General features: G+C 32.2%; 5 protein-coding genes and 1 long non-coding RNA gene across 6 annotated transcripts; 3 read left to right on the top strand and 3 right to left on the bottom strand.

Annotated features, from left to right (window-relative positions):
- Positions 1-7752: 7752 nt before the first annotated feature.
- Positions 7753-9398, bottom strand: LOC123671235 (elongin-C). The gene is made up of 3 exons (XM_045604974.1): positions 9238-9398; positions 8955-9174; positions 7753-8678 (listed from the first exon to the last, which is right to left on the bottom strand). Exons 2-3 carry the CDS (start codon positions 9167-9169, stop codon positions 8537-8539), a joined length of 357 nt encoding a protein of 118 aa, XP_045460930.1. The 5' UTR covers positions 9170-9174; positions 9238-9398; the 3' UTR covers positions 7753-8536.
- A 402-nt stretch (positions 9399-9800) lies between these two features.
- Positions 9801-10862, top strand: LOC123671236 (DNA-directed RNA polymerase III subunit RPC10). Its single transcript, XM_045604976.1, has 2 exons — positions 9801-10208; positions 10286-10862. Exons 1-2 carry the CDS (start codon positions 10062-10064, stop codon positions 10478-10480), a joined length of 342 nt encoding a protein of 113 aa, XP_045460932.1. The 5' UTR covers positions 9801-10061; the 3' UTR covers positions 10481-10862.
- A 40-nt stretch (positions 10863-10902) lies between these two features.
- On the bottom strand, positions 10903-11859 carry LOC123671237. The gene is made up of 2 exons (XR_006746068.1): positions 11726-11859; positions 10903-11057 (listed from the first exon to the last, which is right to left on the bottom strand). It is a non-coding gene; the product is annotated as an uncharacterized LOC123671237 (long non-coding RNA).
- Positions 11860-11917: 58 nt separating this feature from the next.
- On the top strand, positions 11918-17781 carry LOC123671233 (eukaryotic translation initiation factor 2 subunit 1). Its single transcript, XM_045604972.1, has 5 exons — positions 11918-12070; positions 12142-12659; positions 12711-12943; positions 12998-13113; positions 17545-17781. The coding sequence occupies exons 2-5, from the start codon at positions 12190-12192 to the stop codon at positions 17695-17697; spliced, it is 972 nt and encodes a 323-aa protein (XP_045460928.1). The 5' UTR covers positions 11918-12070; positions 12142-12189; the 3' UTR covers positions 17698-17781.
- A 1374-nt stretch (positions 17782-19155) lies between these two features.
- LOC123671231 (protein DEK) lies at positions 19156-23925 on the bottom strand. Its single transcript, XM_045604971.1, has 7 exons — positions 23769-23925; positions 23069-23524; positions 22591-22987; positions 21887-22122; positions 20187-20414; positions 19955-20107; positions 19156-19874 (listed from the first exon to the last, which is right to left on the bottom strand). Exons 1-7 carry the CDS (start codon positions 23808-23810, stop codon positions 19860-19862), a joined length of 1527 nt encoding a protein of 508 aa, XP_045460927.1. The 5' UTR covers positions 23811-23925; the 3' UTR covers positions 19156-19859.
- Positions 23926-24069: 144 nt separating this feature from the next.
- Positions 24070-27084, top strand: LOC123671234 (proteasome subunit beta type-6). The gene is made up of 5 exons (XM_045604973.1): positions 24070-24445; positions 24523-24590; positions 26376-26507; positions 26561-26835; positions 26899-27084. The coding sequence occupies exons 1-5, from the start codon at positions 24407-24409 to the stop codon at positions 27024-27026; spliced, it is 642 nt and encodes a 213-aa protein (XP_045460929.1). The 5' UTR covers positions 24070-24406; the 3' UTR covers positions 27027-27084.
- The last annotated feature ends 209 nt before the right edge of the window (positions 27085-27293 follow it).

Raw genomic sequence — 27293 nt, 5'->3', positions numbered from 1 at the left:
ATTTTTTGCTGCCGTGTCGATTTTAAAGAAAAGTAAAAAGAGTATTGGCTCATTTTATGGAAGAATTTTCGTTCTTCGTCTTTGAGCGAATTCTGAAATTTTATATTTCGGAAATCTTGGGGGAGTAATTACCCCCAGTACCCCTCCATTTCTACGCCATTGCAAAGCATTACCAAATTCTATTTTATAATAGATTATTCATCAATGAAATGAAAAATATCCGTTAAGATGTTTTGGTTTCTGTATAAAAACGGCGCGCCATGCGCAAAAAAGTGTTACAAATTTTTTGTACATGGGGGCAAATTTCGATGTTTTAGCACTACAACTTTTTAACCAGAGGAGATAGACAAAATATGATACCCCCTTCTCGATCTCTTTTTCTGAGAAACTAACAAGGGTAATAATTATTTTTGGTCACCTTCTTTTGTTTTCGAGTTATAAGCGAAAATTGGAAAAATGGCGATATCGAAAAACATTTATATTTCCGCTAAAACTGATGATAGAGCTCTGAAATTAAAACATTTTACAGGCACTTTTTTACGTAGAATCCAGGGTTTTTAATTACGAAGCTATGATTCAAAGTTATGTTTTTTCAAATGTAAACACTAGATATGTGCCATTTTTTGAAAGCTTAATTTTTCCTGATTTCAAAAATATATAACATCGTATGGTTTGTATCAAAATAACTAACAGAAAATGGTCAAAAACCTTTTTTTACCTTAGAGTCTCAATATTTCTATAGTTTTAACTGTTGATGAGCACAGAAAAATTGAGCTTTCTATAACAAGAGCAGTGTCCTTCCGTCAATCTGATTATTTCTATGCTTTTTACTAATTTCTACAAAATTCGAATCTAGATATATTTTATAAAAATAGTTTCGAAAATATAAATGAACTCGGAGAAAATTTCCTAGGTTGCTGGAACACAGTTTCAAATATTCGTCTATTGAATTCGGTGCGAAATATCGAGAAGATGTGTCGACTGTGCATTGTGCAATTGTTGTCATTATTAGGTTAAATATTATTTTTTGTTTGTTCCCTTCTTAATTAAATTGTTGAGTTCAATCATATATGCGTCGTTTCATATGCTATTTAAAATGGATTGGTACCTACTTGTGCGTATTCATTCTGGAGACCTATAAAAATTATCTTTTGATACATCCATCTCATTACAACTCTTTCGATTGAAACATTCGATCTTGCGAATCTTTTGTTATTTCCAAATCAATTTTAAGATGAAAAATTTATAAAATATATCTATATCGAATCTATAGATTCGAATTTTGTAGAAATTAATGAAAAGTATAGAAATAATCAGATTGACGGAAGGACACTGCTCTTGTTATAGAAAGCTCATTTTTTCTGTGCTCATCAATAGTTGAAACCATGGAAATATTGTGACTCTTAGATAAAAAAAGGTTTTTGACCATTTTCTGTTAGTTATTTTGATACAAACCATACGATGTTATATATTTTTGAAATCAGGAAAAATTAAGCTTTCAAAAAATGGCACATAAATCTAGTGTTCCCATTCCCCAAAAACATAACTTTGGCCACTTTGGGTCATAGCTTCGTAATTAAAAACCCTTTTGAAAATACAAGCACGCCACTGGATTCTACGTAAAAAAGTTCCTGTAAGATGTTTCAATTTCACAGCTCTTTCATCAGTATAAACGGAGATATAAATGATTTTAGATATCGCAATTTTTCCAATTCACGCTTATTATTCGAAAACAAAAGAAGGCCGTCAAAAATGAATACTACTCCTATCAGTTTCTCAGAAAAAGAGACCGAGAATAGGGTATCAGATTTTGTCTATCTCCTCTGGTTTAAAAGTTGTAGTGCTAAAACATCGAACTTTGCCCACCCTGTACATATCAAATTTATTATAATAATAAATACTATTTATTTTACAATCAAAAATTTCACGGGTTAAAGTATTGAATTGAAATATCGTCAAAATAAACTGTTAATTTATAGTTTTCAACTAGATAATTCTTCTACCCCAGGACCGGCGTTAGAGCTGAAACAGTGAAACAGGAGCCTCTATTAGCGGGACAGCAATTTGGTCCAGTTCGCTGACCGCCTTTCCATATTTCACCCTTGATTCTTGAAAACAACATGAGGTTGTTCCGCTCTGCTGCGTTTTTCAACATTCCTTGCAATAAAAATCTCCAAACCGCATGGCAGCCCAACCAATTTATCATAATTCCCTATTACACTCATTGAAAGCGGGATAAATTTCACAAAGGCGAAAAACAACACTACCTTCACTTACGAATTATTTGGAAGCCGATTTTTACATATTCAGCATAAGGAGCATTCCTAAAATTTTACATTCGAAAATAGTTTTCACCGGCACACATGTTTTACGCACGATGAAAAAATTCTTTATCATTATCATTATTACCATTGGAGAACATTCTTTTTTTTTTGGGTGCTTATGGGGGAGGTCATGTTGTTATTGATGCATTTTCTGCAGGGGCGCCAAAAATGTATGGTTTAGGCGTCAAAATTACTCAGCTGGCCCTGTTCTACTGTGTAGTATAATATATGGTTCTAATTTCAAAAGAAGGGAGAAAATGTTTTTAAAATTCCATATAATTTGTTTCTCTTTCTAATGGTAGAGGCAACTTGTTGAAGTAGGTACCTTATGTAGGAGTAATGAGCTCTTTCGCAATGGATGAATACGCTATTCCCAGATTTCGAGTATGATGTGTTTTGGGTGTATCTTCACTGAAATCCTATATTCTAATGGAGAAACAATAGACATTCTTGAATGTGGACCCCTAAGACTGTCAGAATCATATTGTTACGTTTTTCGGTTAATTAAATCGGTACTTCTGGCTAACACTAATTTATTTCAGGTACACAACTATAAATAACTATTTACAGATGATTAATTTAAACTATTACACTAATTTATTTTCACTACTACATTAATTTATTTCTACAACTTATATCTAATTGAGTGTACGGCACTGACCACCGCTTCTGTCGCACTGCCCTGCTCTGCGGCTTCGATTGGTTATATACCGCTCGCATCTCTCTCTAGAAGCGTCTTGATCTTTCTATCCAGCTCTCGGTGCTTCCGGTACCTTCTAGAAAGAGGCAGTGGCGTAGGGCTTGCGAATTCGTTACACTGCCCCCTTCCTAGGATGTTCAGTCCCTGAACATATCCGGCACGGTGGCTAAAACTACAGGATTCTCCGTTTCTGCAATTTCCTTGTTCACAGAAATAGCACCTAACAGTCTTCTCTTGAACTTTGGTCCTCTCCTCAAAGTTGCAATACCTCCCGATCAGATCTTCCAGTTTCTCTTCCTTGAAAGCGTCGTCCCTCGTTATCAGCCAATTCACGAATACGGACACCTCCTTCTTGAATAACTGAACGTCCAGGTTCTGATCGCAGATATCCTTTCGCTTCTTCCAAGTCCCTAATCCAAGCTTCAGGATTTTGAACTTCTCGGCAATGTCTTGGTTAATATAACCTCGGGATGGTTCCAACTGCTGCAAGTTATATTTCTTCCTCTCTGCGCACACAGCAAAATATTTGTAAGCTTCCAGCGTATCTTCCCTCTTGCTGTCAATGTGCTCATTGATTTCTGGGAATTCCTCGACAAGTTTCTTGGCTTCTTGCTCTCTAAAGTTCGCCTTGTCCTCGATCATTTCCAACTCGCCTTCGAAAGTCTGAGGTTTTCTGAGCAAATCTTGGTTACTTTCCGAGTCTTGACTATTGGTATCGTAGCATAAGTCAACATCTTTCTCGCTTATCCAAGAGATTATTTCTTCAGCTCTTCTATCGAACATATACACCTGTTTTGCTCCGACCAAGAGTTCTTTCAGACCGTTTACCAGCTCCAAAAGATCCTTCCATTGAGTCTGGACCTCAATCATCCTCTCCTGGATCTTGGCGCTATATCTGCATTTAGCTTCTATCAGAGCATTTCCACTGATTAAACATGATTGGAGCCTTGCCTCGCTATTCATTAAACTAGCGTAAAAAGTATCGAAGGCATGAATTAGAGGTTCCACATGCTCGACATCAACTCCATGCTTTTCAATTTTGGAATTGGTCATCTGGTCTTTGATCCATTCTTGGAGCTTGGTGCACTCTTGGAGGAACCCGAAATACTGGAAGGCTTCAGAGAGGAAAACTTCCCTTTGAGCCACTAGCTGACGTAACTTCTTGAACTCTTGCACTATTTCTTCCTCTCTTTTCTTGATGTTATCTGCATCGTAGTGCTCTCTTTTAACAAGATTACTACACCTCTGAGATAATTTATCGATCGCTTCCTGGTAAGCTTCAACTTCAGCAGTTATTATACTCAGCTCTCCCTGCAACATCTGAATGGAAATCTCATCTCTACCAACCTCACTTGTTGCCAACGCCGACAACTTGTCATCAATCCAGGCCTCAGCTTCTGAACTCTCCTCGTAAAACTTTCCCGATTCCAGGGCATCTTGCAACCTCAACATCTTCCGACTGGCCATATCCCTCACTATCACAAATCGATTCTCCAATTCCTTCACCTTCTCATTAATATCATTGGAGAACTCATGACCGGATCTCATCATGTTGACCGCCCTATCCATCAAACTTTTCACGATGTGTTCCCTCGAGTTCAGCTCGACCTCCAGCGTCCGATACTTTTTCTGTAAGCTCTGGACCACGGTAAGACTGATACCCAGGTCCAACGACGCTGCCAGCGATTTCCTGTCGCTCAACCACTGTACCTCTCTGTCTATCTCGTGATGCTCTCGTAGTTCTCTAGGCGCTGTTGGTAGTGATTTTCCAAAGCGGGGTGACATCTTAGGATGTTGTTGTCTGAAGCCAAGCCGTTTCCGAAATCGTTACTAACTTGAATCTCAACTTCACCTAGCCAAACCTCAAACTCTTTGACGGACCTCCTGAAGAGCAGTGCCTGATATGCTTCGTTCAGCTTTTCCCGTTTGATCTGCTTGAGTTCCAACAGTCTCTTCTAATCCTCTTTGATTTCTTCCATTCTTATGACTATTTCATCTTTGGCATTGTGATTGGAATGTAGTAACTCTTGTCCCTCGTTTATTACGCTTTGCACTCTGTCATCGCTGTCCATAACCTCTGCCTCAAATGTAGAATGCTTCTGAATTTCACTTTCCAGGTTATGAGGTTCCCTATAGCTCTCATCTGACGCTATCTGAAGCTTTTGTTTCAACCAGATCTCCACGCTGCAAACATTCTTCAGGAATTCCTGAAAGGCCCTGTATTCTTTCATTTTCAGTCTCCTGGCTTCCGTCATTTGCAAACGTTCTTTTTTCCTATCTGGTGTAGCATCCATCATTTTTGACACTCCCTGATTATTTTGGTTCCTTTCATGATCCTCCACTTTCTTCGATTCAACCTCATTCCTAGTATTCTCTAACCTTTTCGTATTATCTATCATTTTTCTACAATTAACCTCCGTTTCATTTCTCAACGATTTGATGCTTTCCTTTATTTCTGTTTTAAAGTCCTGCACTTGCTTGCTCAGTTGTTCAAAAGCTTGCTTACAGAAATCCAAGGTTGTCTGATCCATTTTCCTTGACTGCGATTCTCGTAAATGGCATTCAAAAATATGGTCACAAAAATGTTCACACTACTGTCCACAGAAATTTTGACGAGAATGTCCACTAAAAAATGTCCACAATAATGTCCACAGAAATGTTCACGATTTAATTAACTCTCGGTTCGAAAAAACACGCGAATCCCACTTCTGACACCAATTGTTACGTTTTTCGGTTAATTAAATCGGTACTTCTGGCTAACACTAATTTATTTCAGGTACACAACTATAAATAACTATTTACAGATGATTAATTTAAACTATTACACTAATTTATTTTCACTACTACATTAATTTATTTCTACAACTTATATCTAATTGAGTGTACGGCACTGACCACCGCTTCTGTCGCACTGCCCTGCTCTGCGGCTTCGATTGGTTATATACCGCTCGCATCTCTCTCTAGAAGCGTCTTGATCTTTCTATCCAGCTCTCGGTGCTTCCGGTACCTTCTAGAAAGAGGCAGTGGCGTAGGGCTTGCGAATTCGTTACAATATTTATCCCTAAATCTCCCTCTGCGTTTCACTAATGGGTTCATGTTCAGCATTATCCTTAAGATTATTTTTTGCATAACCAAAACATCATATAATTGTTCTGAGAAACCTTGAAATAACATGCCGTATCGAACTCTGGATTCGAAAACTCCATGATATATACATAGGCGTACAACTTTACTTCAGTCGTTTTTTTTTCGAAATTCGAGGCTTTATTGTAAAAAACTGGTTATACATTTATTTTTCAAAGTATTGTCCATCGCTGGCCACAACTTTCTCCCATCAGCTGCGTACGAATCCCGCGTTGAAAAAACTGTCATCCTCCAACAATGTACGCAAAGGGTTGTATAATGATGATAGTACACTTATTCACCATGGATACCCTAAAATTCCATCTAAGTTCCGCTAGTACTGGTTATGTCAGAAAAGTACTGAGAATTGTAAATATGAAACACAAAATAAGTACCTTCGTTTCTATTTAAATTCATATTATGCTCCTTTCTGGTATAATACACTTATAACCCGAATAATAAACGTACTTCTCTGTTCCAGGGTTCTATGCTTGTGGACCACTTCTTTTCCTGGTTTATATCTCAAATTTGTTTGAGTGTTTTGCCTTGCTCAGAATAAGTGTTGAATCCAGGCGGGGTGCCAGGGGGATATTACCCCCCGGAGTTTGACCAATACCCCCGAAGAAAATACTATCTTGCTCATCTTATATAGTTCGAAAATATACAGGGTGGCCATTTGAAAACGAAACAGACGAGATTACAGACGAAATAAAGTTTTTCGATAGAAATGCTCGGACAGGTCGATTTCTGTTTCGAGGGGGACAACTTAAGATGTAGGTTACGGACGCATAGCATAGCGCTTCAACCCTTGCTGCTATAACCCCCACCCCCAATTTTTGAATAGGGAAGATGGGGTGATTGATACCTCAATTTAAAGGTATTTTTATACTGATTTCAGCACAGTAATTGTTTTTTCATTTTATGCATTAGTTCTCGAAATATTCATGCGTTAGTTAGTTAGGAAGGAAGCCACAGTCATAGTTGTTTTGAAGCTCAAAATGTCGATTACTACAAGTGCCATGAAAACACCACTTCATTTTCAAATACTTAGTTAAGAATATTTCGAGAACTAATGAATAAAATGAAAAAACAATTACTGTGCTGAAATCAGTATAAAAATACCTTTCCTTTCGCTAATGTCCTATAAAAAATATAGAATACTGAAATTGTGTGGATTGGGCTAGAAATAAGAAGCCAGTCATGGTGACCACACGACATTAATGGTGTCAAGAATACTGAAATTCTTCACATAAGAAGTAATAAATAACATGTTTTGATCTTGTAATCAAAGCCCCAACGCAGAATTTACTCCTGACAGTTTTTAAGTTACAATCTCAATACAATTCAGTTAGAAGTACAGCATCCAAGAATAAATCGAAATCGTTTTCATAAAAATTTGTCCAGGTATTCTTTCATTTGAACACATTTTTGAGAATCTAAGTTAAATTTTCATTCAACCCAAAAAATTAGGAAAAAATAATCTCACTCTTTTTGAAAAATAATCTTGCTAAAAAGACTTAACAATGACACCATCAGACCTTGAGGCCAAAATAGTGATAATCGTTGTCCCTGGCTTTTTTGACTTGAAAGAAACATTATGGGAGATATTAGGAAGTTGATTTTATTATTTAAAATGTAATGATATAAACATTCTGCAAAGCATGAAACTTTGAGACTTGTCAATTACAACAAAAATTCATAACTTCTAGGTAAATACAGTTAATATCACACAATATGACAAGTGATATGAACACAATATACGACATATTTATCTAATGACTTCAAAACAAAATTCAATAGGCTTGTAAGATGAAATGAAATTGAAATGTAAAAGAATAACAAAAATTTTTTTTTATTTAACATTTACAAATGAGAATATGTATGTATGAAAAGTATTCTATAATAAGATCATTTATACAGTTAGGAGAAAATAAAACATAAATAATGGTAGAACAGAGTATCTATGCATAAATTATGGACTGGAGTCTATGACTGCATGCAGAGGCACAAAAAAATTATCATTATTTCAATATTTAAAATTTGGATATCAATGCTTAATGATCATAAAATATTCAATACATGAAGTTATTATTTATGTAGTACATATGAATTACCAAAAATAAAAGTAATAATGAATTATTATAAAAGGTAAATTCAAGAAAATTATATTAACTATGGAATTTTAAAAAATGCACATTCTTCATTCATCCAAAATATTTTAGCACCTTAGAAAAATGACACCTTTTAAATTAATAAATAATAACTTCATACAGAAATCTTTTAAGATATAGAGCATGCAATTCAGTGAAATAGTCTCACAATTCTACTATCATAGATACTGCATACAGCCTTTGTTTCGCTTTGAAAATAATCACATTGTTTATTTTTTTCAACAATCTAAGAAATTAGCAGCCATTAAAAGCTCCAATGCAATCTCAGGAGCAATAGGAAATTCAGGAATTTCTGTAGAACTGTTTGTATATCGCACTTTGTAAGTGAAATACATACAGACTTTCTGCAGAACGTGCGACCTGAAATATCAAAAAAATTTATTTTCAAATTAAACTGAAGGAGATTCATACTTGTTTGTATTATAATATTAATCAGATAATAAGTATTATTTGAAAAAGGTTTTTCTGATATACCCAAAAAATTCAAAGGTTTTATAGAATCCCGATAACCAACATTGCAGAATTTACACAGAAGTAAAATAAGCTTTACAGAAAAATTATAAATTGTTATTCAATCTATAACTGTTTATAAATAAAAAACATAGATCAAATAATGTAGTTAGTTAGTGGACTTACGGAATTTCCCTGAAATTCACTTCATTAGCTTCATTTTCAGCGAACTGTCCAGGACCACTGAGCATAGCCTTGATAGTGCCAGAAGTTAAAGCATGTTCTCTTTTGACTATAAATTCGTGTCCATCAGAAGAAATCAGCTTTACATACATAGCATCTGGCCCTTCACAACCACCATAAACACGGTCCGTGTTTTTATCATCCCCTATGTCAGTCATTTTTCCTGAAAGCAATAGAAAAATTTCTTCATATTTATCGGAAATAGTTTCACCCATTATACTAATACCTTCAATGTTTATAAAATATAATCAGCAATGCGATGAAACCAGTATTAAATAGAAAATAAATAAATGATGAGTGAATTTGCAATAAAAAGTAACTATAATTTTAGGGATGGCGTTGCGCGTTGCGCTCGCGCACATTTGTAGGTCACAGATGAAATGTCAAAATGCCATATGATTTGCTAATTAGTATTCTGTGACAATCACAATTGCCTGCGTTCAGTGGAAAAGCAGTTACAAGTCTGATCCTTGAGTACTCATCCTCTAAAGTGTAACCTCTACCACTGTTGTGTTTGCATATTTTTTTATAACTTGCTTCTTACTCTACAATTATTGGTTTATTAATAAAAAAATCTCGTTATTTTTTTGTTCAATTCCCCAAATTACTATGCTACTTTCGAAGAACTTCCGGCTTCAATGATAATTGGTGAATAATATTCGAAGACAACAGTTCTTCGAAAAATATAATTGAAACGCTGGTTCAAATTTGGCCTGGGTAATGTGCGCACCTCATTCTCAGAGGGCGCTTTTTTGCTCCCTCAACTCTACATAGGTTCGTAGGTATCTCTTCTTATAAAAGTGTTCATCCTTCATTAAAGAAAAAGTTCTGAACGGTCATATTCGAAGAACATGTTTCGATGTCGGTTCTTTTATTAATAAATAACAACCCAAACCAAACCACTACTCATAAGACAAATAAAGATTTTATTTCTCTATGCCACTTGTCACTACTAATAAGAAATAAGACGTAGAGAAAATTACATATTTTTTGTTGTTATAACCGATTCTTGGTTTTTCATACTAAAAGAGAAATAACATTCTATACAAGATGCCTGTTTATTTTTGTAAAAATTGCAACAATATGTTGATGTTGGAAGTGAACGATGCAAATGATCTTTTATTGAAATGTGAAACTTGCCCTTTTAGTGGCAATGTGGATTATTTCTGTAGGACCATTTATGAAAGAAAAGAGGAGGTATGTTTATTATTAGTGTTTTCGAATTTATAATAGTGTAATAATACTACATATACTAATTATTATATTTTAATTAGGACAAAAATCCAGACAACTTTGTGGTGGACATAAAGGAGCAAAGAAAATTAATACCTTCGACTACAGAGAATTGTCCTAAATGTAATCATCCTAGGGCATTTTATCATCAAATGCAGACGAGATCTGCTGATGAACCAATGACTATCTTTTATCGTTGTTGTGACCCAAAATGTAATTACAGTTGGAAGGATTGAAGTTAGTTGTTCTAAGAGTGTATATTTTTATTTCTTTCAATTTTCGCTAGGGATTATATTTTTATATAATTAGTAAATAATATGAAAACTAAATGTTTTATATGACTATCTTATATTGTTGTTGAAATCCTATATATGTGATTATCGTTGGAAAGATTGTAAATAATCAGTTCATAAGTTGATACTTTTACTCTTTTTCATTCTCAATATTATTTATAACATGTGATACTAGTTTGTAGGTAATTTAACTATAAAAACAAAATGTTTTACATCAAAATCATGTACTCTTAAAATACTTCTATTTGTATCTGAATCAATGTAAGAAAAAACCAAATTAGAATTTTTTCTTCCATTCTTTTTAAATAAATTCTTAGATGTGGAATGGAGTTCATTGTTTGGGAAATGAAGAAACCATACTGAGATAATTTTATGTCATATTTATATGTGGTATCATAGGATATAAATTATACTATGGTGGTATTGATTAGCCCTTAAAACCAATCTATCGCTTTTCACCTTCAATGATGGAGCATTTCTCCTTGATTAACTTCGATTCTGCCAGTCTGATGTTATTTATCTACAGTTGTTTTTTGTTTAAAAAGTGGTTTTTTATTTTTCACTAGATTTAAAAAATAACTTAAATGGAAACTGAACCTGTACATTTAACTGAAAAATATTGATAACCACTTCTGCGAGTTAAATCTTCGAATTTGATCACAAAACGTTTTAGTCTTATTGAGCTATAACGTTTTGTGATCAAATTCGAAGATCTATATTGGATGCAAGACTTGCACCATAGAATAAAAGCTAAACAGTTTCCTAAAACGGTCAAGGGAGTGACCACTAAAAAATTTAGTTCATCGTGACGTGACTAGCAGTTATTGAAGGTAGATAAAATAGGGAACCAACTACATCATATTATTATAAACAATATATAGGTATAAGAATTGGAATTCAAAAAAGTTTGTTGCAATGTTTGTACTACTACTATGATGATGTAAGTTGCATATCAATAACTTCTTGGTTTATACAAATTCTACTTCATTGAGCTCATTCATAAGTCTGAACTCCAACATTGTCTGGCCATGGGTTTCCACAATGCAATTTGTCTTAAATTACATATACATAATATAAATCTCGACTTTTATACTTAGACGTAATTAAGGTCTACCCAACCTATGCATCCCTAATATCCGCTACCTGCCAAAACCACGATGATTTAAATTTTTTAGTGGCCATTCCTACCTTGACCCCACAGGTGAATAGTAGTAGCACAGATTACTAGATTAGTCTTTGGAAGTAGTGCGTACAGTTCTTATATAGTTATCTATTATTCTATATTTTTAGTGTTTTTACTGTATTACATGTATGCTTTTTTTTTGTTACTATTTTTGGCCACTGGGCACTGAATCGTCGTACTCTTCAGTGACTAATTACTATTCTGACATTCTGTGGATATGTTTCATTTATGACATTTCGGTGTTTCAATAGTGCATTTGACATTCGACATATGCAGGATTCCTGACATAAGCCACTTGCTACACGTGAATAGTTTAGGTTTCATCATCTTTTTGAAAAAACAAGTAACCGGTAAGATATTATTCTAATTTTGGATAACTGTACTATACATAGTATAGATTCACGAAAAATTCTGTTTTCAGATTACTTCTATTTTATATTAGTAATAATTGTAAAGTTAGATCTTCAAGATGCCACTCTCCTGTAGATTCTATAAAGAAAAGTACCCCGAAGTTGAAGATGTTGTTATGGTTAATGTTAGAGCAATTGCTGAAATGGGAGCCTATGTCCACTTATTAGAATACAAAAATATTGAGGGTATGATATTGCTCTCAGAATTATCCAGAAGACGTATTAGATCTATTAACAAACTAATCAGAGTCGGTAAGACAGAACCTGTAGTAGTTATAAGAGTAGATAAAGATAAGGGATATATTGATCTTTCTAAAAGACGTGTAAGTGCTGAAGATGTTGAAAAATGTACAGAAAGGTTTGCTAAAGCCAAAGCTGTGAACTCCATATTGAGACATGTAGCTGAATTACTTCGTTATGAAACTGATGAACAATTGGAAGAATTGTATCAAAAAACTGCATGGTATTTTGAAGAGAAGTATAAGAAAAATAAAGCGAGTGCTTATGATTTCTTTAAGCAAGCAGTAGTGTGAGTTCTTTTAATAATTTTTTATTTTCAATTACATCAAGTATTTTGCAGTGATCCAAGCATATTAGCTGAATGTGATTTAGATGAAAATACTAAGGAAGTTTTGTTGAATAATATTAAGCGTAAATTGACTTCGCAAGCAGTGAAAGTACGAGCAGATATTGAATGTGCTTGTTATGGTTATGAAGGAATTGATGCTGTCAAAACTGCATTAAAAGCAGGTTTAGACTTATCAACTGAAGAATTGCCAATTAAAATAAATTTGATTGCTCCTCCACTTTATGGTAATTATGTAGAAAAATATTATTCACAATTTATTAATGATTATTTATCCATAGTTATGACTACATCAACCCCAGAAAAACAAGATGGTCTCAAAGCTTTAAATGATGCTATAGAAGTTATTAAAAAGACAATTAGCGGATTAGGTGGAGTTTTTAATATTCAAATGGCGGTAAGAAAACCTTGTTTTTGAAAATGATCAGTTGTTCAATTGTGGTTATTGATTTATCTGATTTTCAATCATAAACATTCAAATGGTTAATCAAATTTAGGATTGTTTTGTCATATAAAAATCCTTATCTTGGTAAAAGTTGGCAGCTCTTAAATTCATTGGTAAATAGAGGAAGCCAAGGGTAGATAGAGAACATTGAAGTGAGTCAGAATAACCTAGAAGGATCTAACTCTTTATAATCAAGATACAGAGTGTTATTGATTTTCTCAATTTCTTCAATTACCCATAACTTTCTAACTACCCTATATGATATTCGATATGTTTATTCTCTGCAACAACTACTTCATACAGACATGGTAACTAAATTTTTTTTCAGGTCCGGCCTAGGAAAATTTGATAAATAAGAGTCAACTCAAAAAAAAAAAAAAACTCCCCTGTATATCAAAAATCCTTGAATTGGATAGGATATTCAAATAAAGAAAAAAAACTTGAGGGAGCAAGGTATTTCTTGAATTTCTGCATGCCATTTCAATACTCAAATCTAGTCAAATCTCGGACAACATTGTTACCAAAATTAAAAAAAAAATAATAACGTTCATTCGGTTTCTATTAATTTATTCAATTTAATTTTCTGCCTCTTATTAGGCCCTTATTTTTTGATGATTTCAAGTTATTTTAACACTGAAAACGATAACAATTATTTATTAGATATCTGAATTTGGGATGAACAATTCACATCTTGAAAAACAATAATTTCAGAAACCTTAATGCTATATCTACTTCTAAAAGCCTTCAAAATAGGGTAAAATTTTTTTTCACAAAAATTGACCGGAATGTCTATCATTTAAAAATTCACATTACTTGGCCAAACAACATTTTTTTGCTACAAAACAAGCCCATTCACAGTATATGTTTTCATATAATGTCTCGAGTGGTGTTTATAATAATGGATTTGTTGATCGAACATGTTAACCACCCTTTTTGACTGGTAAAGTTTATTTTGCTTTTCTTCAAAATACTTATCATGTTTTGCTTGATAATGCAGCTGTTGGTGTCAGAGGCATGCATTTTCAACACAATGGCTGCACCTCATTTCAAGGTCATTGTGACCTATTTCTTGAACAAAAATTTTCCAAATCGTTGGATAGATAGGGGTGGACCTCATAACTGGCATGTTAGAAGCCCCGACTTGAATCCTATCAATTATTTTTTTTGGGGTTACTTAAAATCAAAAGTTTACTCGACACAAATAAAAAAAAATATGCAACATTTCAGAGAATCGAGGACACTTGCAAAAAATTCAAAAATTATCAAGAAATGATAAGTAAATCAATATCTTGCCCATTTAAATGAGAACAGAAATGAATTGAGCAGAATGGTAGCCGTTTTGAGCAATTTATGTGAAACCATTTTTCTCTGTTTCAAAGGCTTTTTTATAGCCTTAAGGTTTTTCATGAAGATGTTATGTTTTTCAGAACATTATTGTTTATTTTTAATTAAGATATTCAAAAAATAAATGTTATCCTCGATACTATTATGTGACTCAAAAAATTCAATTAAATTGGTAGAATAAATGAATACCGAATGAATTTTCATTTTTTTAAAATGTTGATTACTGTGGTATCTGAATATTTAGGTTCGATTAGATTTATTGAGTAATAAAATCGCATGCGGAAGTTCGAGAAATACCTTGCTTCCTTGAGTTTTTTCTCCTTTATTCGAATACCCTATCAACTTTAAGGAAAAATGTTATACAGGATGTTTTTGGGTCGAATGTTATTCATCAATTTTTTCTTGGCTGGGCCTGAAAAAATAAACAGTTAGTCTGTATGAGGATACTGTAAAATGCTAACATGCTGAATCAATCAGAAAATACTTCATCGCAAAATTTAAATATGATGCCATAATTTCGATTTGATTCACCTTTTTCTCATTATTCAAGTCCTACTTGTATCCCTCTCCAATATTCATTCCTACAGATTTAGAGACCTAACTCGACTATAATTTTGAAGTAATACATCATATAACAAAATTGAAAATGGATAATATCCAAGTTTTTGTGACAAATACTAATGTGCCTAAGTAATGCTTCAAAGCTGAAATGACAAATCTAAGAAAGTATCAGATATCCGTTCCATTTCTTTGAAGGCAATTATTTTCATTAGATCTAAGATGTCTAGAAACATCTTAGTGACATCTTAATTAGACTCAATATGTCTATGAGATTTAGTCATAGTCGTCAGTGATCACTGAGAAAATATTGCTTCCTTGTCACTCTAAAACATAATTTGCTTCTGATAGAAATTTATATCTTAAGGAACAGCACTAAGTTCTTTTAAAGCCCCAATCATTTTGCAGGCAAAAATATAACCAAACAAATAGGATGAAAGAGTGATTTAGTACTGATAATACTGAATAAACAGTAACATTTAATATCAATAACTAAGTCTTCTACTTTCATGGCGATTTCAGTTCATCAGATATATTAAAAGTAGGAATAAAGCATTCAGACCATATATTATTTGGATTAAATTTAATGAAAATGAACTGCATCGAATAAGACCTTATTTAACAATTTATAATTACATATTATAATGTGGGTTAAAAATGTAAAATATTATATTCATATCTAGTAGTAATTATTCAATTGAGCCAAAATGACCTATGAATTCAAGGTTTTTGAAAAAAAGGAATAGATTTATAAATAAGATTACTTCTCGTCTATTTGATTATGATCTTGTGTACCGGTCTTCTGGATTAAGTGTTATGAAAAATTCTTGTACTGTGCCCTGCTTGTTGAAGGCTCACCTTCATTTAAACCCTATCTGAAATAAAAGCACTCCTCTGCTTGCACATCGCTACTACATGAATATGTTTACATAAAACAGTTTTATTATTTCTGGTTACAAAAATATCACTAAAAATTGCTATGGTGTCATAATTCATCATAGAAATAATAGTATATATCATTATTTTCATGATCCGAAATTCTGAAGAGATGGCATACAACGTCATGATTTCATATATGTATGGGAATTCAGGTTCTATAACGTAAAAATATAGTGGAATGCTATCAATCCAATGATGAGATATCTATTCATTTAAGAGTCGCTCATGAAAGATCATTAAAATATGCATAATCCTTTTCACTCTTCAATAATAATTGTTGCATTCTTGATGGACACTGGATACCAACCTGTTTGCCAAATTCTATTTTGCCCATAACGGCTTTGATTCACTCACTAAAAGGATTTTTGCATGAAATTATTTTAAAGTAGTCAATTTAAAAATTTTATTACATTCTGTTATTATCTTTAAGTGGTTAAGATCTGAGGAAATTCTTAGATTTTCAATTCAATGCTCAGTTATAATTCTACAAAGGAATTAGAATTTATTATATTTTTGGATTACTCATTGAAGAACAAAAAACAGATATAACAATATTTAATTTCGAAATAGATTATATATGCAATGCCAAGACTTTGTTTCCAGATCTTTTTTATATAGATTGATATCATATAGCTTCGTTAATTCTCCAAATAATTTTTTAAATTCATCATCTGAGCTGTGAATACATTATTTGCAGAGAAGGTATCAATTCAACAACCCAATTACGAAATAATTCTCCATTCATAGATTTATGGAATTCTTATGATTACCACTGTCAAAACATCCAGCTAAAAATCCATCAATTCAGCATTCATATCTTGAATATACTTGGCAAACCATTTGGTTTTTTCTTTCTAGAGTCCACTATTGAATAATACTGCCATTTTCAAATAACCAAGTTTTATCCAGATAAATGAATTTCACATATTATTGCAAATATTCTCTGTATTTACCATAAAATCGTACTCTACTTATTATATTTTTCTGTTTATCAATAAGAATTTTCGTTGTATCAACTGTTTTGAACTTGTAACCAATTAATTTTATGTAATGCTGTCTTTGATTGAAATCCAGATGGTTTTTGGTCAAATGCTATCCAGACTGATATATTTATTTGTTGCTGTTGATCAAATCTTTTCAATGATTCTTTGGAGGTGAAATCGTATTGCACAGGTTTTTCCACTAATAATCCAGGCTGTAATGACTTCTTTTTCTAACAGTACTCTGGGAGAAATACTCAAATTAACTAATCAATGTGTGTTCAAAACTGAAACAACTTTATAGTTTCACAATTTCTTGAATCAAAACCAATAACGCAAACAAACTGAACAAAATCTAACCTTATATCAATGATATTTCCAGTATCAACCCGAAATAAGCAATTCAAAATATTACTGAATGAGCCATTGCCAACTTAATTCCGATTTTCCACAGCCACCCGGGATATCAATATTTCCTGAACGGACTATATATATCTTTCATCCATTACAATAACCTATTTTACCATATCGCAATTTTTATAAGTTGCTTATTTAATTTCAGCCCAAAGTTGTGACAGCAACAGATGAAGCTGAACTTGTCAAGAAAATGGAGCTAGCTGAAATGGAAAATACAGAGGTAGCTGGTGATGATGAGGAAGATGAAGATGAGGAAGAACAGGATAGTGAAGAAGGGGAAAATGCAGAGGAAGCATAAAGGACACATTTTTAATTCGAGAAATCTTATGAAGTATTAATGATAAAGAATTTTTATGAATAAAACTTTTTTGACATCTCAGAATTATTGTTTTATTAAATTGAAATTTTTCCTACAAAAAATTTCATTCTGAGATTCAATACAAGCATATTTCAGTTCTAACAATTTTCATGCTGAAGTTGAAAATATTAGTAGCGTTCTTTAGAACTAATAATAAAACACATTTTTTTGGCAAAAGTCTATTTTATTATTCAACATAGTTGCCTTCGAGGGCGAAACAGCGATTATAACGATCTTCCAACTTTTCGATACCATTTTTGTAGTAGGCAATTATTCATTTATTTCATTGGCGCTAAATTTCTTTCCAGCGAATATTCTTTTGAGGTCTGAGAACAGGAAAAAGTCGCTAGGGACCAGATTTGGAGAAAACGGTGGATGCAGAAACAATTCAAAGCCCAATTCATGCAATTTTGATGAAACTGCACCTTTTTTTCTTCAAATGGGGCCGTTTTTTAACGATTTTATCCTTTAAACGATCAAACACTGCTCAGAATCGTTTTTGCTTTTGATCGATTGTAGGCTCGCGCTGCACCCATTTTGCACACAGCTTTTAATGTACAAATATTCATGAATAATATGATACACCCATTTTGCACACAGCTTTCTCACGCACAAATATTCATGAATGATTTGACTGATGTATATAGAGCATGTTTGAGACATCATGGGTAGAAGGCTTGAAAATTTACCCCAGTCCCCATGGACGTTAGGGGCTCTGAGACATGAAGTAGCTTGGGATAGTATCCCTTAAGAAGAAATAAGAGACCAACTATTGCATCAATGCCAAGACGTGTTGGGGAGCGTACAGATAATCGTGATAGACAAACAAATTTATTAAAAAAAATTATAAACCCTTTGTTTTTATACAAATTTCAATAATTTACTTCTTGCTATACTATCTAATTTTACCAAAAAAAATTATACAGCTCTTTCTGGATGTTGCAGTGCCTTTGTCAATTAGTATATTATTACGATTAAACTGTATACAATATTTCCTAAATTTATAGTTTTGGCGATGTTATGAATTCTTTATATTTCCATTAGGATTTCTGAACCAATATTCCCGACTTTAAAATTCCGCCACTGAAGTATTCCAACATAAACTATTAATGATTAAATTGAAGACGGGTGATGGTACAATTCCTTATTCTCAATACACCTCACAATAAGTAGTTTTAGGGAGAAATTGTATTTGATCGATATGGAATTCTGTACAAAAAACGTTCTAGCCGCCTTCCTAATATTTTGCTCGCCAGATTTGGATCAGTTTGCGGACTTGCTTATATCTGCATGTTATTTGGAGGCCATATCAAACTAATGATCGGCTGATGGCAAGTCTGTAGTGCACGGTTCAGCGAATAATTTTTTTTTCAGGAGGGAAGGTAATAAACAATGATAAATAATGAAAATTGTATTCTTGAAATAAATACAATTTGGTATGTTGAAATCTAATAACTACTACAGAATCAGCAATACAACTCGATTTACCAAGACCATTAAGCTTGTTTGAAACAGTTAACCTATATGTTTATACGAAAATAAATTTTATCAATTTGGAAGAATGTTTCAGGTGATATCCAAATTGTTTCTGTTATTTTCTAGAAAGATTTTTCAGCAATGAAAGTACATTGAAAAATTTAGTAATATGTCCAAAAATTTGGAACAATGAAGAGTATATTCTTTTGATAATAAAAAATATTGAAAATTAAGGAAAGAATATATAAAAAATTCGAAGCTAATAATAAATATTCAGAATATACAGAACAATAACTCCATTTATTTGTATTATCTCAATTTATTCGGAAGGAGATATAAAAACAAAATTGAATTAAATGAAAGAACCATACACAATCTTGAAGATACAAATTAAACATGCAATGTTATTTGATGATCATCAGTTTGAAATCAACAAGAGATGAATCTGAACAATTAAATCACTAGTGCTATATTTTACAAGAAGTGATAATGATTTTCAGCTGATATACTAAGAATTGTAGAAAACAAAATATCGACTCTTTTTTGTACTGGAAACATATATAAAGATTGCATTACTTCAAACTTTCTTATAATTATTTTATATATGCTCTCTTACCATAAGCAGTTCACGTCGATATTAACTGAAACAAAAACAGCTATTAAGGTCCATATTCTAGTAAAAAAAAATCAAAAATAAATATTATCGATGAAAGGAACTCACCGATTTAACTGTGACCTTAATAAAATCTTTCTTGTGTGCTAAATCAAAGTCTGGATAGTGAGCGTAAACTTTTTGACAAACAGTTTTCATAGTGATTTCTTCTAAATTAGCTCCTTCTAAAATTTCCTTCACATATGTTTTGATTTCATCATCCTGAAGAAAAAATAGCACCATTAAAATACACCATGTACAAGAAAAAACGAAGGAATCAATTCCCATGAAGTCAACTTACAGTAGGTGGTTGCGAGTTCTTAGCTTTCTTCACTAAAGGCTCATCTTCTGATGAACTATCATCATTTTTCTTGTCACTCAACTCCTCTTCATCTTCCTCTGAACTAACCTTCTTCTTCTTTCGTCCGGGGGTTTTCTTAGGTGCAGGTTTACGACCTCTTTTGGCAGGAGTTTTGGATTTACTTTTATTGTTCACCTTAGGAGTGCGTTTCCGTTTGCGAGATCCATCCTGAGGAGGTTAATATAATTGGTAATTAAATTGAGAAATTTTCAAAATAACATCAAGTATGCACATATTTCAGAGCATTCAGCTCCAAGTTTTCAAAACTATGGCCATGTAACCCATGTTACAAGCAATATTCATGTTATAAGAATACCCGAATGAAGGATCATTAGAGAGTTTACAGATGCACGGCGGAAAGAATAAGGAAACCATATTACAAAATTTACAATATTTTTAAGTCTTCTTTTTACACAGATCATTCTATTATTTCGTCACGATGTCTGTATTTTTAATTTGTATTTATATTTAGTTTGTACAGTAGAACCCCTATTATCCGCGCTCCACAGGACCGGACGAGGGACGGATAATTGAAAAGCATGGATAATCCGAACATTAATTTGTTACATAATATTATGTATACATGTACATACTCAAAAAATGATTAAAAAATTAGATCTCTTGAGTTCAAACTGAAATGTATTGAATAAAAAGATAACAGAACAAAAAATATAATTCAATATAAGTAAAAAAGTAAACTACACAAATCAAGTAAAATAAAGACTCTACATATACATAACTACAATAGAAGGAACAAAAATGATTTAAGGAAAAAGATCAGAAGAATATGTTATGTCAGAATTCTCTGATTTATCAGAGTATCGATGCCTTCAATTCTGTACCTGTTGAAATAGTCTGTAACAGAAATATCAAAATGTGCCGTGACCTCAGGGAGTACCTTAAACTTTAATAGTGCATTGTATATTTAGAATTGGTGTTTTATTTTTTATTAAAATTGAATTATTGTTGTTTTAAAACTATTATGTAAACTTAGTCTCTGACACTCTGTTTGGGAGACGGGAATGGATGAATAAATAAAAAAATAGGTATATATGTTAATTTCCGTTTACATAAAGCGAATTTGTATTTTACATAGACTATGCGCTTGAAAAGTCCGTCACCTTGAACTGTGTTGAAATTTTTTGATCTTTTTTAATTGTCTGTAGTATTCTGCGCAAGTGCAAAATGTCGGTAAGTTCCAAATATTTCTGTTACTCTAAATAATCTAGTAGAACTTTGGAAGCTTCTTCAGCCTCTCGGTTAGAAATTCTTTTGACTATTCTTCAGAAACTGAATTTTGATGATGGGAAAGCATGGCGTGGTATAATCCGCATCCTGGATAATCGGGGTTCCACTGTATATGTAAAATAATCACTCGTAATGTTCAAACCTAATTTCAGGATGTTTTTCTTATTAGAACTCCTAATCTAGTCTAGATAAAATAACAAACAATAACATGATAAATCACATATACAACATTTTTATAGTTTCTAAAATGTAGCATGAAATAATAAGAGTTTAAATTTTCTTGAATTTTTTTTATATAAAATAATTGAAATGCATATATCACACAAGCATTTGAAAATTGAATCCACATTCTGGTAAATTTGGGGAAAGAACTGTAAATTCTTATGACTTACATCACTTTCATCAGAGCTTGGGGTAGCCACATCTTCTTCACTATCTTCAGACTTGGCCTTCTTGCGTTTAGTACCCCTTTGCCGTGATTTAGGAGCAGGACGTTCATCATCTGAAGGCTGAAATTCTTCATCACTGCTAGAACTATCTTCTTTATATGTAGCCCGCTGACCCTTTTCCCTTCTTGATCTCGCTTTGTATTTTTCATCACTTGAATAATCATCATGAGAGGAGTAACCTTGAAAAAGATTTTCCGTTTTCAATTATGGTTATCATATTATTTCAGTGGAAAAATACTACTTGCAAACCAACTATTCAGTCGAAACGATATATGTTAAATAATGAAAGAAAAAAAACTCTCATATCAGTACATTATTTGTGATAATTCAATTAAATGATTAAAATATAAAATTCCATAAACTATCTTAGCAAAAAGTATCTACAAATGAACATTATCCAACTGGGTTTGAATAAAGTTGAACAAGTTCAGCATGATTTTCAGTCTACACATAGCTTTACAGGCTCTATAAGAAATGTTTTGCACAATTATCAGAGCTAAGATTTATTTTGTTTTTCAATTCTAGTGATAACCAATCATTTGAAGAAATCAAACAAGTATATTAATTTTCTTAACAGTAACCAATTTAAACAAAATACTATTTTGTATACAAAATTCATGATACAAAAAAAATGTGAAAGTGAGTACCTCTATTATTAGCCCGCACTGCAGCGGTTCTTTTGGGTCGACCTCCTCCTACTACCTTGCCTGAATCTTTAGGTTCTAATAAGAATTCTAATATCTTATTAGCATTTTCTTCATCTTTCTCAGTTTTAGGTAAGTCTAACATTTCACATATTACTTTCAATTGTTTACTTTCAAATTTAAGTATCTCCTTAACTTTTTTAGAATATTCATCAGAGTCTTTTGTAAAGTCAAACCCATCAAATTTACGAATATTCTTTTTAATCAAATTAGTTTTGCCTGGCTCTTTGAATAGCACCTTATGTAATAACTTAAGATCGTCATTTTTAAATCTGGATATCGAAGCATCTATTCGAGGAATATCTCCAAGACAGCATTTTTCTGCTTTTGTTTCAGAACTCTGAAAAATAAGAAATTGGTGAAATTTATAATAAGATATGAATCAAAACATTGTCACTTAATGTCATTTAATATCACTTACATCTTCATTAGACTCTTTTTTCCCATCATTAGATTTAGATGCATTTTTCCTTTCTTTCTTATTTGAGGAGTCCTGTACTGCTTCCACTTTTCCTTTTTTCTCTTTAGTATTCCTCTTTTTGTCTTTTTCTTCCTCTTCTTCTTCTTCTTCACTTATATCTTCTTCAGATTCCTCTTCCTCTTCAGATTTTACTTTATCATTTTTCTTCTTATCTTCATTTTTTGACTTCTTAGAATCAATCTCATTTTCCTTCTCCTTATTTGATGCCTTAGATTCTTGGCTTTCAGATTCTTCAGTATCACCATCTTTATCATTTTCTTCATCTATATCATTTTCATCGTCCTTATCGTCAATTTTATCCTCGTTATTAGATTTTTCTTTAGATGCTGATTTGTCCTTCAATTCAACTTCGTCTTGTGACGAATCATTATCCTCAGATTTAGTATCGTCCTTACCCTGTAAAATATTCTGATTTGTGGTATACATTTTCAATATAATAATAAAAATATATTAAGTATTCTTGAAAACCCCCAGTATGATACCGGGTTTCCCGCTTTAAAATATCAAACATTCGCCATATTGCTTCTGACCTATGCAAACATGTTATTTATTAAGTAGAATAAAGATAATAATAACAAACAAATATTGAAAAAATCAATTATGAATACGTTCGTTATTAATTTCCACATGCTATTCTCACCTCGGAATGGGTAATTTTTGGTGAATCTCCTTCGTCCGACATTTTAATTAACTCAAACTCATATGCCGCGTTATCTTAACGCTTGCTATGCTATTCACATATGTCAAAAAGCTAACGCTAACAGACTGTCACAGAAAAAAAAGGAATGTGGATAGATAAGACAGGACAAGAATATGTAATTTTTCATTAGAAATTCCCAAAATTTTATCTTTATCGATTTGACAATTTTTCTCTGTTACAAAAATAAACCAAAAATTTTGAGAATATTCAAGGAAATTTAAAACCACCTGATCAAAATTTGTAAAGACATTTTCATTGAATTAACAAATTCTATTGAATATGAATTATACAAATTTATTAAGAAACATCCATAATCCATTCTTGTAGAGATTTGTTGCAGGACAATAGGACATTAATGAGGAATTAACTTCTATTAATAAATGTCATGATGCCAATGACGAAGTAGAAGGTATTACCACAGATTACTGTCTGTGGTATTACTCAGTGAATTTATTAAGAGGGTTAAGTTTATAAGAAAAACCGATTTGTCATTATACATCTTTAAAAGGTTTTAAAACAGAGTGATTATTGAATAAAACTACATATATTCCAAATAGTCTCATACAATATTTTGAAAAATGGATTCCGATTGGATTAATGCTCCTCACAGTACAGGAGTGAGTTGAATAATTATTTAAAGATTATAATTCATCATGTAATGGAAGTATCAAAAATCCCTTATTTCCCATTTCAGACCTCTATCATGGCTGCTGAATTCGAAGGCGGCGTTGTAATTGGGGCTGATACAAGAACTACCACAGGGTAAGAATTAATATGATCGAAAGACGAAAGAATTTGGATAGCTTTCCAAGCTAATCAGACTGAATCGAAAACATTTGCTGTCAAGTTTGTGATCTACAATATTCTTTATTTGCATCTGGCATTAGTTTGATTTAAAAATTCTGGCATTTCCAAATTTTAAACCCTCATGAAGAAACAAAATACGAATTTACATCCTACCTATGCTAATTATTCACTTGATTTCTTAAAGAAAAGGAAAGAACTTATTGTTAAGAGGAATTTTTTATTTCATTATTAAATTGGACGGAGTCCTTAAAAAACTGAATTTGATATATTGAAGTTATTTAAAAGAATGTAGTATAATTTTGATTAAAAATTTTATTATTTTCAATAAAATCTTAGAGATATTCGAAATAAAATATATAAAACAAAGTACATAATTTCCACTAATCTTGATTTACAAAGAATTTTCATCAAGTAAACTCTGAATCCATTAGATATTCAAAATCTTTATAATATATTTATTAGTATTAAACATTACATATATTTTCAGTGGTATATCAGGAAAAAATTAATAGGGAGTTATAAGTGATCTGAGCGCTAATATTTCTCTTGGGAATTCGAATGAATCTGAAGAATAATTTAAAATTCAATTTGTCTTCCTCTTCTTGGGATAATCAGACCAATTACAAAATGGTATACCTACAAAATTATTAATATTATTTTTGTTGAACGTTCGTCCCTAAACAGAGGGCTAAGTCATTTCTTCACGCTGTATGTGTTTTTTTTTATTTTGAAATGGGGCTGGTCTAAAATGAAGAGGTTTGCCTCACTAATGATAAATCCCTAGTCAAACTATTTCCCTCCGTAAACACGTAACTATCCAAAGGAAGAGCCTAGAAACTTTGAATTTCCAAGGTAGAATCGGATCTTGAATGCCATGATTAAGTCAGTTGGCATAATCCTACTAGGAATATGGACGGTCAAAATTTTGTTATTTTCAAGATTCGATTGAGATGAAAATTTGCATTTTGGTGTTAAATAATAATTTCATGTTGTTAGCATTTAAAAATCATATAAATTTCAAGAAGAATGTTGGAAAAAAATATTTCCATGAAAAGAGATCTGATCAGGATGAGATTTTGCCTGTATATATAGACCCTTTGCTGACTAAACAATATGATAACGAAGTGGGATCGGTAATTTGTGTCTATAAGCTGAATATAGAAAAATCCATTATATAGCATATATGGTATTCTGTAATGAAAAGTCAAGTTTATGCAAAATTTCATGTTGATCCTGTCATCAGAACCATAGAAAATTCAAGCAGAATATCGAAAAAAAATGGAAATTACTGACGTGAAGTCAGGAGATTTCGACTCCACTTCATTCATGGGTCAGTTGCATCCATGGAGACCAGATATACATATTTACATATACGTTTAGATATGTAATCTCCAAGAGCATAATTGGCACATGAATATCATTTAAAGCCTTACAGAGAAACTCGTTAGATATTAGGGTTGTTCTAGCAATCTAGCAACAGTCCCAAAGGAAAACACATGCTCGATTGTGTATTGAAAACACAAATATGTATTCCACTAAAGAATTGCTTTTGATTCCGATATATTTGAGACTGATTTAAGATCGATCCTCATATCTCTGCAGTAATTCAGAAAAATTTGAACATTGATTTTCCAAAATCAATTACCAAATGTCAATAATATATTTTCTTTTAATTATTATTTACGTTAGATATCCTTCAAATTTATTCTTATCTATATTTTTATCCATAATCTCTTGTAGAACATATATTGCCAACCGAGTAACTGACAAACTAACCAAAATAACTGATCGTATATATTGTTGTCGTTCCGGATCTGCTGCTGATACCCAAGCTATTGCAGATATTGTCTCCTATCATTTAGGATTTCATGGGTAAGATTATTTTTCTTTAATATCAGGGCTCCATCTAATAAAATATTTTTTAGAATGGAATTGGGAGAAGAACCTCTTGTTGAAACTAGTGCTTCAGTATTTCAAGAGCTGTGTTATAACTATCGTGATTCTCTCATGGCTGGTATTTTAGTCGCAGGATGGGATAAACGAAAAGGAGGACAGATTTATTCCATTCCCATTGGTGGAATGTGTGTTAGACAGAAAGTTTCAATTGGTGGTTCTGGTTCTAGCTTTGTTTATGGTTATGTTGATGCAAACTATAAACCTGGAATGAACAAGCAAGCTTGTGTTGATTTTGTTATTAAAAGTGAGAATATTCAGATAATTAATAGATTTTTTTATATTTCAATATATATATTTCTTTTTACAGCCTTGGCTTTAGCCATGTCAAGGGATGGTTCATCAGGTGGTTGTGTTCGTATTGGAATTATTACTAAGGATGGTATCGAACGTAAAGTAATTTTGGGCACAGAATTACCTAAATTTTATGAAGAATAAAAGAGTAAAACAAATTGTTATAGGTTCAACAATTCATTCAATAAAAATTTTATAATTCTATTCAGTTTTAATTGGCCTACTTTTTCTGAAAAAAGAATTTACAAGGAAAATGACTTATATTTCAGTATAAGGGTCAGTTGTACATTCCAAGCTCACCAACAGTTCAACGTTGACTGTGGTTCAATGACAAAATTACGTTGTACCAACCTCGTTCACTATTGATCGATAGTTCAAAACCAAGATCAGTTGAACGCTGATACCTTGTCG

Source organism: Harmonia axyridis, chromosome 1 (assembly GCF_914767665.1).
Source record: "Harmonia axyridis chromosome 1, icHarAxyr1.1, whole genome shotgun sequence".
NCBI lineage: Eukaryota > Metazoa > Arthropoda > Insecta > Coleoptera > Coccinellidae > Harmonia > Harmonia axyridis.
Note: the sequence above shows the minus strand (reverse complement) of the source record. Positions and strands in the feature narration are given on the sequence as shown.